The sequence below is a fragment of the Molothrus ater genome, chromosome 14, assembly GCF_012460135.2.
Source record: "Molothrus ater isolate BHLD 08-10-18 breed brown headed cowbird chromosome 14, BPBGC_Mater_1.1, whole genome shotgun sequence".
Lineage (NCBI taxonomy): Eukaryota > Metazoa > Chordata > Aves > Passeriformes > Icteridae > Molothrus > Molothrus ater.
In genome coordinates, this window is record NC_050491.2 from 19,135,102 (window position 1) to 19,149,546 (window position 14,445).

At 53.8% G+C, this 14,445-nt stretch overlaps 2 protein-coding genes across 7 annotated transcripts in view; both read left to right on the top strand.

Annotated features, from left to right (window-relative positions):
* Nucleotides 1–3,557, top strand: part of ATP11C (ATPase phospholipid transporting 11C) — a 54,682-nt gene extending 51,125 nt beyond the window's left edge. For 3 of the 6 annotated variants that reach the window (XM_036401969.2, XM_054516332.1, XM_054516333.1), the window contains exon 29: nt 260–3,557. In XM_036401969.2, the coding sequence (XP_036257862.1) occupies nt 260–376 (117 nt within the window). In that variant the 3' untranslated portion in view covers nt 377–3,557. The remainder of the gene's footprint in view (nt 1–259) is intronic. The other 3 variants (XM_054516334.1, XM_054516335.1, XM_054516336.1) reach the window with 2 other exon arrangements.
* Nucleotides 3,558–8,450: 4,893 nt separating this feature from the next.
* Nucleotides 8,451–14,445, top strand: part of LOC118698689 (proto-oncogene DBL-like) — a 28,562-nt gene continuing 22,567 nt past the window's right edge. The window contains exon 1 of the mRNA XM_036402170.2: nt 8,451–8,588. Coding sequence (XP_036258063.1) covers nt 8,468–8,588 — 121 coding nt within the window. The 5' untranslated portion in view covers nt 8,451–8,467. The remainder of the gene's footprint in view (nt 8,589–14,445) is intronic.

Sequence of the window (14,445 nt, forward strand, 5' to 3'; positions counted from 1 at the left end):
AGGTGGCTGGCCCAGCACAGGAGCTGCAGGGGACAGTGGGGCAGATGCCACTTCTGGACTTCATGCAGCGTTTTGCAAATTGTGAAAATTTATTTATCATCTGATTACTTGGTTGTGAATGATATTTGGCACTTTTATCATGGCCTAATCATTCTTCTTCTCCTATATATAATTTTTTTTTAATAACCCAGGGAAAGGTTTATGGGTTTGGGAATGTAACAGTTGCAATACATGTTTGTTTTCCTTCTGATTTTTGCAGGCTGGCCCCTTTGATCTGCCTGTGTTAGTGTCATACAAACGTATAGAGAATGGTTATGTGAAGGCTGAAGATGCTGTTACTAATTTGGCAGAAAGATATCCTCTCAGGATACCTTAAAGTGCTCCACACAAACATTGTCGTGCTGTAGGAACCCCATGGTTTTAACCTGGCAGTGACCTTTGATAGCACCAAGGACTGCAAGCAGCCTGCTGGGAGAGCAGCCAGGGCACTGGCCCCACGTTAGGCTTTGGTCTTGAGGCTTCCCTGCCCTCCCAGAAAAACCAGTTCTGCCAAATCCTGCATCATTGGAGGCTGAGACAGCATCGTTAGGAGTTCACCCAAACAGCATGGATCAAAGTGCAAGAGTGCAGTGCCAGCCCCATCTCACACTGTGGGGCTTCTGTGCCTGCTGCAGATCTGCCCGAGAGCAGCAGGGCTGCTCTAGCTCCTGCTCTGCCTGACCAAAGAAGTAGCACAGACTTCAACCCAGTCACATTCCCCTGCAGCCCCCCGAAGGCACTGGGAAGAGGCTGCTGCCCTCACACAGAAGGTGGAGGCAGCCCTGGAGCCCCTCTCTGGTCCTGGTCCTGGTCCTGGTGCTGGGACTGTGCTGCCTTGGCTGGCAGCTGCCATCCCCAGCCATGGGTTCCCAGATGGGCACAGCAGGATCACTGAAAATTTGGGAGAAATCTTGGCCACTGTCTCCTCCAGGTGGAGCTGGAAACAGTCTGTGGTGTGTCCACAGCAGTGGTGTCCGTGTGAAGACCTGCAGTGCTGGAAGTGCCAGAGCATCCTCCCACAACCAGTTTGCTGATGGTTTATTCCTGCTGGAGAGTGAAGAAAAGGTTGTTCTGTGGCTGTTTGTGATGGAAGGAAGCTTTTGTGGGGGAAAAGGAATCCCAGAAGTTGAGCTGTGCCAGACTCTGAGCCCCAGTGCCCAGGCTCCTGTGGCTGTGCTCACATTACTGCACGGTGCAGTGGCTCTAACACTTGAAAGGGTGAGGGACAGTGTGGTCCTTGGCTGATCCCAGGGACATGGGCTGTGCCTGTCAACCTGCAGCTGTATAAAACTGCATCTTGAGTTATTTGCACTAAGAAAAAAGAAGACAGATTAAAATTGAATACATGAACCTGATTTCATTTTACATTTTGTTTTTTAAATTGGCATGTTCTTTTTAAATCTACCTGTACCATGGTAGTAGGAACTTTCCTCTTTAGGTTCTGCACAGCAGAGGTGAGATGCCTGACTCTCAATATTTTTTTTTTTCTCTCTGATACTTCATGTGCAGAAAGAGCAGCTTGTTTTGTTGTGTTAAGTCATGAGCAGTGACAGAGCAGGCTGTGTGCCCCTGCTGGGTGGTGAGACAGTCCCTGCCTTGTGCTGATGTCCCCCAGAGGAGCTGCTGGGAGAAGCCTGGGGGCTCCTTTCAGAAGCAGCAAGCTCTGCACTGCTGCTGGGTTTGGCTCCTGCTCGCTCAGCTTTGTGTCAACAGAACAATTTGGGATAGACAGAACATTCCCCTCACCAAATTTGTTGAACTGCAGACTGTTAATTGTTGGAAGAATCAAGTCTTGCTCTCTGGCTGCCATCCCTGCGGTTCGGCTGCTGGCAAATCCTCTCGTGCATCATGAGGACGTTGGATGGCCTTACCTGAGTGGGAGAGGGCAGTGCACAGTCCCTGGGGCTGCTCTGCCCCCGCCCAGCACGGGAGGGATGGATGGACAGGAGCACTGTATCATACACTCTGCACTGGCCTCAGTGCATGGCCTGCTGCATGCAGGGCAGGAGCTGCACTGCCAGCATGTGCCCATGGGCAAAGCTCTCATTTCCTGCTTCTCTTTGATTTTCCCATTTTCCTAGCTCATTTCACAGACCTAGAATTCGACTTGCAGACCTTGTCCCGTGCTCAGCTTTCCTTGCAGAAATGTGGTGCCTACAGATCAAGTATGTGATGAATGCAGTGGAGATGTGCTCTACATGCCAAATCTAACCATTCTCCTTAAATACACGGTTGCTGACTTGTGTTTACATAACCTCTGAAAAATGGGCGCTGAAATGCCTAATTCCTGTGATTCAGAGCCATTCCAAGCCCGAATGGTCCCAAGCTTGACACCTTGCTTCTCAGTTTGCTTTGTGTCATGCTCTGTTCCAAGGGTCCGAGTCTGTTCCCCTGGGATTCCATTGGTGGTGTCAGTGGGAGCAGTGGAACCTGACATGTGTGTGAACTGTTCAAATAGTCGTGTAACCAGGATAATTTCTGCTGCCTGTCTCAAGCCAGAGCCTTCTGAGAACCAAATCTTTCTCTTGGCCTTTCCAAGTGTCCTGTCTCCAGCTGGAACAAGCCATTGCAATAGCTGTACGTTCAAACCCAAGGTGTGCAGGGTGGAATTCATGTGGAATGTCTTGAATAGCAGCTCTTTTGGGGAAAATGCAGTTTTTTTCTTGGGCTTGGATCTTCAGGTAGTGCACTGGTGTAGGGCTGGGTGCCCTGGTCCTGCAGGAGAGCTGATCCCTGTCACTGAGCAATGGCAAAAGCAGAATTCCGGCTGTTGTGGGTGGCTCAGGGGACACAGGAGGCCCCTTCTGAGGCTGGAGAGAGGCAGGAGAAGCGCTCATCAGGTCTGTGAGGTGTGAGGCAGCAGGACTGGAGTGGCAGCAGTGGCACAGGGATGCTCTGGTGGGTTCCCTGATGCCCTCACGGTGCCCCCAGGTACAGTCAAGGTCAGTACAGGCTTTTCGGTGGAGAAACTTGAAGGAAAAAAGGCTGGGGTTTTCTCATAATAATTTGTTGAAGTTTTATCACTGACTAGTGACACTGAAAGATAAGGAAAGTAATTAAGATTCCCTCTAAAACTCTTATGTGATAACAGTGGAGCTTGGTGTAGTCATAGCGACTTTTCAAAAACTAATCCTAATCATTATGAGAATATTATAAATTACTTGGAATTGCATAAAAGCTTCAAATTGAATTTGTACACACACAGTTGAAAAATTTTCCTAATACTGCACCATTTATCCAATTTCCCAGCTATGAATTTTTTTAAAAAACCATGTAGTGTATAGAAAATGTAAATTATATACAGGCAATGAGCAGATACATTTTCAGCTTCTTGCAAAAAAGGACTGCAACCTTACATTTTTTTCACTTAAATGCAATTTTATACATTTATGTTGCTTTATATCAAGGAAATTGAATGTGAATGTTACCTTTTATGAATGCAACTTGCTCTTTTTTCATTACAGAAACTTTTGTTTGAAGTAATCAATAAACTTTGGTATGTTGTTCTGATTAATATATCTTTGTTGTCTCTCATCTCCTTGGATACTCCTCGGGGGTAGTTGATTGTGTGGACTTTTCCAGGGCAGTACGAGGGGCACAATCAGCATTTTCACAGTGGGGTAGGTGCCAGCAGGGCCATGCTTGGTTGTCTGATGTGGAGCAGCATTTGCCTAAGGAAACACTGCTTGCTTCTCATCCATTTTTTATTTTTCCAGCTGTGTATTCGCAGTTGTGGGTATCAGCTGCTGCACGTAGCTGGCCTGTGTGCCCTCCACTCCTTTCCCTCAAAATGAATGTTTAATTATGAAAGTGAGTCCTGTGAATTAAGTGAATAAATTGATTTAACTTTCTAGAATAGGTGAACCCAGGGCTTCAGCTGGCATTTAGGAACTGATGTAGGTCCATGTGCCTGATTTCCATTCACAAAGTGTTTTCCTTACTGCTGTTTTGGTTCTTGGTTCTGTCTCATGGCTGCCTGTTATAAGTAATTTTTAGTTCACAGCCTCGAAATACACAAATGAGGTTTGCAAAGTGCCTGGTGCTGGTGAGGTTCAGGCCCAATATTTGCATTGATCAAATTCAAACAACACAAGGAAACTGCGAAAGCACGACTCACAGTGTTTGTGTAATGCACAAGAAATTTATAGGCTTAACTTTCTTTTTAAGGACACGGCTCTGTTTCAAGCTGAAATGTTTGTAACGAGAAAGTGACAGTTTGAAAAATTCTGTTTTGGCTGCTTGGATGCCTGCAGCTCCCATCAGGCACCGCAGGACAGATGGCTGAGCTATTTAAAACAAACTCTAACCTTTCCCGAGTACTATTGGAAACCAGATACACGCATTGAGAATCTGAACAGCGCCAGGAGTGATAGTGAAAATGTCTGCAGGGTGGAGAGGAGCTCACTGAGCTGGCTGGCCAGGCTGGCAGGACAGGGGCTGTGAATGGGGGCTGGCCGCAGGTCACCAGTGCTTCAGAAAGCACCAAAATTAGCATTTCAAACACCCGTGTAGCCCTTCTGGTCGGAAAGGAGAAGCAGTGTCGTGCTGTACGGTGACTTTTACAAGGACAGCAGGTTTTTGAAGGCCGGGCTGTTGGCGTGTGAGGGCTCTTGGCACGTGGAGGGGTCACGGTGTCCCTGTCCCCGCTGTCCCCTGCAGCGGTTGCAGGACATGCAGCCACTGCTGGCATGGGGCTTTGCTTTACATTTTCACACGTCAGGATAACCTGCTAAGCTGGAAAATACACGGTGGCCTGGAGAAAGGGTGGGTGTGTGTGTGTGTGCACCTGTGGGTGTTCCTTCCCAAAAGCAGGAGCTGTAACAAGAAATAAGGCAAGTCTGACTGACACAGGGGAGAGTGAGAGTGGCAGAACAGAGTGGAGCCCCTCGTTTTCATTTCACATCCAAGTAGGAGACACAAAATCCTCCTCCTGATTAAACCATGCAGGTGTGGCTGGCTTCGGTGGGGCCAGGATTTCTGCCAGGCTCTGGAGGATCTGCTCAGCCTGGACCAGCTTGGGAGGAGCCTCACTGGGCAGTGCCCCTGGAGTGGGTGATGCTGCGGTCTGCACAAGAAATCCTCCCAAACCCCTGCTCATGAAAACCAACCCGAGGTTAATTACTCTTCTGCACAAGTAGTTTGCTGTGGCTGTGCTTACTCCAGAGGTGAGCAATTCCCTTGGACATCACTTTGACTCTAACCTGTGTTTAGCCAGATCTGTTTTTCCAGTTCTCGGCACTTGACTGAACAGGTATTTTTGAAGGGTGATCTTTCAAATCCAAATAATGGCTCCAGTCTCAACCCAACCTTCTAGCCTTAATGTGGGAAAGGGAGAAAAAAGTTGGGGTTTTTTTCAAATTTAAAAGCTTTAGAATTTCGTTTGAGTGGGGCTTTTTTCAGCCCCTGATCTGGAATTAATGAAATTAGTTGGAGTTCTTCCTACACCTTCTCCCTAAGATTAGATTTAAGGATGAGGCATTGCACCCACATGAAATAAATCTCTGCAAACAGGTGCTGTCAAGATTTTCCACGGCTTTAAAGGGCCCTTGCCCCTCACACACCAGTTTGTATGTGCCACCCTCAGGGTGCTAACATTGCTATGGGGCCTGGACAGGAGATCCCTGCAAAAGAAACAGCCACGTTTCTGGCTGTCAGAATTTCCTTTTAATCTGTCTCCTTGCTGCTCCTCTCTCAGTTTATCAGCTCCTGGGCAGGCAGAGGGTAACACGGATCTGGAGGAGCCCAGGGGCTGCTGGCAGTGTAAAATGTGGGCAGCTGGAGGATGCAGAGTGCCTTGCTGGGATAGCTGGGCATTGAGATGGCCCAAAGTGAGCAGCCAGGGCCCCAAACTGTGAATCTCAGTGGCCATAAGGGAAAGCCATGAGCAATTGCCCCACAAGGAAAAGCCATGAGCAGCTGCCCCATAAGGGAAATCCATGAGCAGTTGCCCTCCAGTCTGAGCTAACCCAGCTTTTCCAGCTGTGAGGCTGCCTGTGTCAGCTGAGCTGTCTGCAGCAGTGCAGCTCTGGCTGTGCAGGGTTCCTGTGGCTGTGCAGGGTTCCTGCAGCAGTGCAGCAGTGGCTGTGCAGGGTTCCTGCAGCAGTGCAGCTCTGGCTGTGCAGGGTTCCTGCAGCAGTGCAGCAGTGGCTGTGCAGGGTTCCTGCAGCAGTGCAGCTCTGGCTGGCTGTGCAGGGTTCCTGCAGCAGTGCAACAGTGGCTGTGCAGGGTTCCTGCAGCAATGCAGCTCTGTCTGGCTGTGCAGGGTTCCTGCAGCAGTGCACTCTGTCTGGCTGTGCAGGGTTCCTGCAGCAGTGCAGCTCTGGCTGGCTGTGCAGGGTTCCTGCAGCAATGCAGCTCTGGCTGGCTGTGCAGGGTTCCTGCAGCAGTGCAGCTCTGGCTGTGCAGGGTTCCTGCAGCAATGCAGCTCTGGCTGGCTGTGCAGGGTTCCTGCAGCAATGCAGCTCTGGCTGTGCAGGGTTCCTGCAGCAGTGCAGCTCTGTTTGGCTGTGCAGGGTTCCTGCAGCAATGCAGCTCTGGCTGGCTGTGCAGGGTTCCTATTCCTGCTGGCTGCACTGGGGCCAGCCCTGCCCACCTGGGGCTCGAGCAGGGGCTGGGCTGCAGAGACCTCACCCAGATCCTGTCTAAATGACTTTCCCTCCATTCAGAGAGCAAGAAATTGATTGATTGTGAAACCTTGGGGGTGGCAGCTGCATCTTCCTGGGGTGGCTCCGTTCTCCCCAAACCCTGTGTCGGAAGCGGGTGTGTGACACTCGGGGGGATGAGTCCCAGCTCCAGCAGAGCATCCCCTGCACTGAGGTGGGGCAGAGCAGGGACTTTCAGCACCTGGATGGGTCCCGTTCTCCCTGGGCCGGGGCAGTTTGGGACAAACAGCATTCCTGTGATAAGAACACAGCAGGAATGTGGCAAGGCTCTTTCTTGGCTTGTAGCCTTGTGTATCAGACGGATTTTTCATGAGTACCTGCACATGAACTGTCCCTGTCACACACATAAGAAGTGCTTTAAGACCAGACAGAAAGTCATCTGTCCAAACTGTGGTGGTGAGAACCTGCTGTGGCACCAACAAGGAGCACTGGCTGATTGTTTTTCCTTGAAAAATTCTGTATCAGTGTGAGAAGGGCCTACCAAAAGATGCTGGATTTTATATTACCACTGTTAGACCACGGCTCTTTAATTAATAGCCCTGACTGCTGAAGTGTTGGAAAAAGGCTGCTATTATAGTAAAGAGCATAATTAAAAGGTTGTTTTGGAAAAACAGGAGCATCTACTTTTCCATGCTGCCTTCCTGGGCAGCTCAGGCTCCTGAGAGAATGAGCTGGCATCGTTGGAGTCTCAGCATCAGGAAAAGTGAGACTGATGGGTCAGCCCAGTGCTGTGCTTGGAGCTCTGGCCAGCACTGGCTGGAGTACAATTTAATGTAGTGCTCATAAATCGTTCAAGGAATTTGCTAGAATGCTGCTTGCAAAGGATGGAAATGGTTTTTTGTTTGGTTTTTTTTTTTCCCCTCCAGAAGTGCTGTAGGCACTAAGGCAGGGAGTAAATCCAGCTGCAGGATGGTTTGCTGGGGTGCACTGGGTATATGGTGAATTAAAGAAAAAAAAAAGGACTGAAAGGGGAGGGAAAGGAAAGGAAGGGGAAAAGGGAGAGGAGGGAAAAGGCAGGGGGGGAAGGAGGGAGAAACAAAAGAGGGAACAGAAGGAAATACTGGAAAAAAGACTAAAAAGAAGGGGCAAAAGAGGAAAAATAGGGGAATGGAAAAAAGGGGGAAGGGGGAAAAGAAAAAGGGAAAAAAGAGGGGAAAAAGGAGGAGAAAGGGGGAAGGGTCTAAACTAAAGAAATCCAGAAAAAGGGCGAAAGGAAAAAAGGGGAAAAAGAAAAAGGAATAAAGGGGAAAAAAGGGGGAAAAGAGGAAGGGGTGGAAGAGGGAAAAAACGGCAGAAAAAGGGAAGGAAACAAACAAACAAACAAACAAACAAACAAACAAACCAGAAAGGAAAAAGCCGGGTAAGGAGCTAAAAAAAAGGGAAAGAAATGCCCGGGGGCAGCGGTGCCGGTACCGGTACCGGGGCGGGGCCGGGGGCGGTGCCAGTACCGGACCGGGGCGCGGCCGGGGGCGGTGCCAGTACCGGTACCGGTACCGGGGCGGTGCGGAGCGGTGCCAGCGGCGGGCAGAGGCGGTGCCGGTACTGGGGTGGTGCCAGTGCCGGGCCGGGGCCGGGGCGGTACCAGGGCGGAGGCGGTGCCGGTACCAGGGCGGAGGCGGTGCCGGTACCGGGGCGGTGCCGGGGGCGGTGCCAGTACCGGGCCGGGGCGGGGCCGGGGCGGGGCCGGGGCGGGCAGAGGCGGCGGCCCCGCCCGTCGGGCCCGGGGCGCGGAGCGGGCGCTGCGGGCGGGGAGCGCTGCCCGCGGCATGGCCCTGGCCCCGGCCCCGGCCCCGGGCGGGCCCCCGCCGGGCGGCACCTCGGCGGGGGACATGGAGCGCTACTACCGCCTGCTCCGCGCCGCCGCGCTGCTGGAGGCCGCCGCCGCCGGTGAGTGCGGGCGGCCGGGCCGCGGGGCTCGCAGGTGCCCGGGCGGCGGGGGGACAGCGGCTTTCCCGGACACCCTGGGGCAGCGGCACCGCGGGCAGGGGTGCCGGGGGTGCCCCGGCCCTCCCGCCCCATCCCTCCCGCCCCATCCCTCCTCGCTGCCGCTGCCGCTGCCGGTGCCGGGCGCGTTCTGCGCGCTCGGTGCCGCTGCCCGCGGGAGCCCGGCAGGGTCCGTCTCTCGCGGCTGGCCCAGGGTTCGAGCTGCTGCTCTGTTATTCATTCACGGACGGCACGGTGGGTGCGGACGGCCCCAGGGGCTCAGCAGAGCCTTGTCCCCGCGCTGCCGGCGGTGCCGGTGTCACCGAGTGCGCGGCCGGAGCGCCCGGAGTGCCCGGGGTGCCCGGAGCGTCCGATGTGCCCGGGGTGCCCGACTGCGTGGCCAGAGTGCCCGGGGTGCCCGGAGCGCCCCGAGTGCCCGGTGCCGGCGGCAGGCGCTGCCCGGCCCGAGGATGGATGTTCTCCCGTGCGAGCCCCGGCGCGGCTCCCGTGGCCACAATGAAGAGCTCTTCCCTGGAAGTCGTAGCTCAGCTCTGGCCGTGGCTGCCCGTCCCCGGGTGGGAAGCAGGGGATAGATGTGTGTGAGGTGTGCTCCTCTGTCAGACACCTCGGTCCCCTCCCGTGTCCCGTGTCCCCAAGCACCCCCGAACGCCCGGCTGTGTCGGGAATTCAGCATTGTACTGAAGCCGCTGTGCTTTTGTGCCCGCACACCCTGAACGTGAGAAGCAGATGCAATCTGATCCCTTATCTCAGGCCGTAGCTGCCTCAGCGATGTTTCCTTTGGTGGACGGTGATGTGCTCAGAAGTTGTGTGGAGCCCTCACTTTTTCATTGCTTTCCTGATTTCGCGAGGGGAGTTACAGGTGTTTTTGCAGTGAGGGGAGTTACAGGTGTTTTTGCAGTGAGGGGAGTTACAGGTGTTTTTGTTACAGGTGTTTTTGTAGTGAGGTCTTTCCCAAGCCAGGAGGGGAAGGGGTCCTCGGGTGGCTCCAGGCTCACTAGGGGACGCCTACCTGGGCAGGAGTGGAAGCAGGCAGAGCCATCACTCCTTGTTGGTGTGCAGCTGGTGGAGGGCTTGCAGCTGTGCTGGGCACAGAAAAGACACACGGACCCAAAAAAGGCTCCCTGTCTAGTGCCAGCCCTCTTGACATCTTTGCAAGGCACAGCTGGGGTGCAGGAGGAATCTGCCAGGGGTAGGTCACAGGTGAGGGCTCTACCAACGTGTCCCCTGCTCCCCAGAGCTGCTGTGTCCATGCTCCTGTGAGGTGGTGCCACAGCACCTGCTGCTCTGCCTGCCCTGCCCAAGGCCTGCCCTGTTCCCCTCCCTGCACCCTCAAATGGGGCAGGTACGTGTAGGCAGGGGTGTCACGGTCAGTTAGCAAGGGATGCTGCTTGAATGGATGTGGGTAAATGCTCTTTGTGCTGCTGTGGCATGGAACAGCATGGATGTGGGTAAATGCTCTTTGTGCTGCTGCTGCTGTGGCATGGAACAGCATGGATGTGGGTAAATGCTCCTTGTGCTGCTGTGGCATGGAACAGCATGGATGTGGGTAAATGCTCCTTGTGCTGCTGCTGCTGTGGCATGGAAGCATGGATGTGGGTAAATGCTCCTTGTGCTGCTGTTGGTGTGGAACAGCATGGATGTGGGTAAATGCTCCTTGTGCTGCTGTTGGTGTGGAACAGCATGGATGTGGGTAAATGCTCTTTGTGCTGCTGTTGGTGTGGAACAGCCCCACTGCTGGAGCAGGAGCTGGTGCCACGGCCATGGGGACACGCCTGCTGTGAGCTGTGTACTGGGAACCAGGTGAAAGCAGGCAGTGGGTTTCTTCTGAGCATGAGTCTTCCCTCCCAGCCAGCTTTTGGCAGATGACCTTTGTGTAATGGTCATGCAGAGCCAAAATACCCCCACAAAGGCACACTTGTGTGGTTATAGCTGCAGGATCCGGACCCATGATTTGGCATCCACACAGGTTCTGAAAATAAAACGTTGAGAAAGAGACAAAGTTGAGTAAGGCTCTCCAAATCATGAGATTAAAAATAAATCAGAAGCTTTTTTCCCTTATTGCCAATTTCTGAGCGTTCAGCCTGATCTGGGACCATGTTTTAACCATTTCCCTACATGCAGCAGTCCTGGAAACTTGTTGGTTGTTTCTGGTAGAAACCTGTACCTGCCTTAGATAAAAGGCAGTAAAAATGCCAAGCTCTTCATGGCCATTCCCATCTCTAAGATGGCTTGGGCTCCCCCAGAGCATGGCAGAACCAGGGCAGCCCCCAGGAGCTCTGTGCTGGCATCAGCCAGGCCCCCGGGGTGGCCCACGGAGCAGGAGCAGTCTGGAGCACTCAGTAGTACGTGGGATGTGCTTCCTCTCCCTGCAGCACATTTGCTACAACCACTTTAATGGTTATCATTCATGTACCAGGACAAAAGTGCAGTGACAGCAGGGCTGTGTGGGAGGGAACAACTGAGGTGTAAAACATGGTGAGGGAAAGAAAGAGCTTCCCAAAGAGCTCTGTTTGCCACTGAACGAGAGGATGCCCGGAGACACAGAGTGCCTGGGGATGGGGGTTAGGGCTGGGACCCTGCCCCTGGTTGTGCTGCCACGGGAGCCTTTGTTAGCCTTGGTTTTGGCAGGTGGGACTTGCAGGGGAGCGCTGGAGCCCCAGAGCAGCCCCAGAGCAGCCCCAGGCTCTGTGCACAGCCACGTGTCGCTGTGACAGGGGCTGCTGGGGCCATGTGCTGAGCACAGGGCAGGGCCCTGCCCAGCCTGCTCTGCTGCCAGCTTCCCTCACGCTGGGCAATGCCAGGCCAGTGGAAAGCGGCTGGGCACAGGAGCTGCAGTCTGAGGAGTGATGGTGCCAGGGGCTGGGTTGTTTTCTTTCTTTCTTCCTTTTTGCTCCCAGGCCATGCTGGAATTGCTTTTAGGGCAGGGATGAGTCAGGATGTCCTGGGCAGAGCTGTTCCCTAGCCCAGCACAGTTTTCTGCTGCTCTGGGAGTGTCTGTCAGGGCAAGCAGGGGGTGACAGCCAGCAAGCACCAGCAGTGTCCTCCCCACCTCCCTCTCCATTGCACAGGCCTGCTCTGCTGCAGGAGCATCAGCTGGATCTGCAAATGTGCTTTTGCTTGGAAATGCCAGAGTTGGGCATTTCCACTCTCAGTTCGGGAAAAATTGTGTTTATTTTCCCTTGCTTTACAGTAGAGTTTCCAGGTGATGCCATTGGGGGAACCTGGCTGCACAGTGTAGTTTCCTGGCTGTGTCAGCTGTGAAAGGAGTTGTTCCAGTGTCCTCAGTGAACTTCATTCCAGCTTCTCCAGGCAGCCAGTGAGGCCCCAGGATTTACTGCTGAAATATCTCCCAGGAGTTGCTTTGTGCTGCAATTTCTCTTTGAAAAATCAGCGTTTGCATGGTGCTGAATGATGATGGGAAGGTTACTGATGTCTGTATATTTTTATTGGGTTTTGGAAGTCTTTTGTGCTGAATGGGCTCTGGTTTAGGGGCCGATTGTTTGGACTGGGAAGATGTGTGCTAAATACTAAATGTGCCTTTGCCTGCACAGCTGGCAGGGGTGCCCTGGTGCTGATGGGCAAACACATGGACTGCTCTCTTTGGTAAGGGAGGAGTGCCTGAAGCTGGGAAAAGGAGACAACTAAAGTACATTGGAGCTGCTACATGTTAGAAATGCAGGAAACTAGATTTTCTCAACTCCCACACCGAGGCTGAATCCAAAAGAGGGGGTGTTGGGAATCTTTTATTACATTTCTGCAGCTGACGTGAATCCATGTATGGTGGAGCTGGCTTTTATCATTCCCAATTTGTGCTTCCTTCGGTGTGCTGGGAGAGTGGGGTTTCTCTGATTGGCCATGAAAACATCACAGCATAGCAGGAGGCAACAGCTAAGCCTTGCTGCTGCTTAATTTGCTTTTGCTTCACCTTTTCTTAGCAAAGCCTCCCCAGTTTCTCAGCTGCTAAATATAAACTGGAAGAGATTCCCTCCCCACCAGCCCCAGGCCCCAAAACTCCATGGTCTCCAGCAGAGGGGATCTTTAACCTCCCCTGAAGATCCTCCTCTTCCTCCTCTTCCTCCTCTTCCTCCTCTTCCTCCTCTTCCTCCTCTTCCTCCTCTTCCTCCTCTTCCTCCTCTTCCTCCTCTTCCTCCTCTTCCTCCTCTTCCTCCTCTTCCTCCTCTTCCTCCTCTTCCTCCTCCTCTTCCTCCTCCTCTTCCTCCTCCTCTTCCTCCTCTTCCTCCTCTTCCTCCTCCTCACGGGCAGCGTGGCTCAGCCAGGGCTCCTGCAGCCCCTGTGCTCCCTGCAGCTCCCAGGACTGTGTGGCAGGATGGCATTTCCATGGCTCTGGGCTCCTTGGCTGGCGGCACCTCGTCCTGTGGCAGCAGTGGCTGCCCAGCAGGAGTGGGGCTGTGCTGGTTTGGGTGTCAGCAGTGGCTGCAGCTGTGCCACCCCAGTGCCCTGGCTGCTCCTGCTGTCCCACTGCAGCTCCTGGGGCATGCCTGGTACTGGGATGCTCTGTGCTGCTGTTCCTGGGGCATGCCTGGCACTGGGATGCTCTGTGCTGATGTGGGCATGCCTGGCACTGGGATGCTCTGTGCTGCTGTTCCTGTGGGCATGCCTGGCACTGGGATGCTCTGTGCTGTTCATGGGGCATGCCTGGCACTGGGATGCTCTGCAGCTCCTGTGGGCATGCCTGGCACTGGGATGCTCTGTGCTGATCCTGGGGCATGCCTGGCACTGGGATGCTCTGTGCTGCTGTTCCTGGGGCATGCCTGGTACTGGGATGCTCTGTGCTGCTGTTCCTGGGGCATGCCTGGCACTGGGATGCTCTGTGCTGTTCCTGAGGGCATGCCTGGCACTGGGATGCTCTGTGCTGCTGTTCCTGTGGGCATGCCTGGCACTGGGATGCTCTGTGCTGTTCCTGGGGCATGCCTGGCACTGGGATGCTCTGTGCTGATGTGGGCATGCCTGGCACTGGGATGCTCTGTGCTGCTGTTCCTGTGGGCATGCCTGGCACTGGGATGCTCTGCTGTGCCCCAGGCTGGCACTGGGATGCTCTGTGCTGTTCCTGTGGGCATGCCTGGCACTGGGATGCTCTGTGCTGCTGCTCCTGGGACATGCCTGGCACTGGGATGCTCTGCTGTGCCCCAGGCTGGCACTGGGATGCTCTGGAGCCAGAGCCCTGGCTCAGTGCACTCCTGGGTGTGGTGGTTGCTGCCCTGTTTGGGCACAGGGCTGGCTCCTGCTGTTCCTGGGGCATGGCTGTCCCATGGGGACACTCCTCCATGGGTCACTCACACTGCCTGGCTGATGGCACCCAAACCTGAATTGCACCCAGTTAACATTTTCTATTTCTTGTCTTCTTTTCCTTTCACAGCACCTTTTTTTTGCCCTTTTCCTCTTATCCTCAGTGTGTCTAAATCTAAGCCTTTTGAAAAGGTCATTGTGGTTTTTCAGGAGCTTTCCTTTTTTTGCTGTGTGGTTTCTGGGTGAGCACACCCCCAGGCTGGGTGCTGGGGATGTGCCTGCACTGAAGCTCTCATGCACACAAGCCCTGGAAGGCTTTGCAGGAGATGCACAGCCCTGGGTCACAGGAGAGAACCATCTGCTGCTGCTTCCCACGCCGTGCTGGAGCAGGTGCTTGGGGACAAGGAGAAGAAGGAGCTTGGAAATAGAGTGAGCTGTTCTTAACAATCCCCCCCAGTCGGAGAAAAGAGAGTTCAGGGAGTCCTTGAACCTGGGGAGGTGACCAAGGCACCGCTCCTGGGGATGGGCTAATCTGGTGGGACTTTGGTGCCAC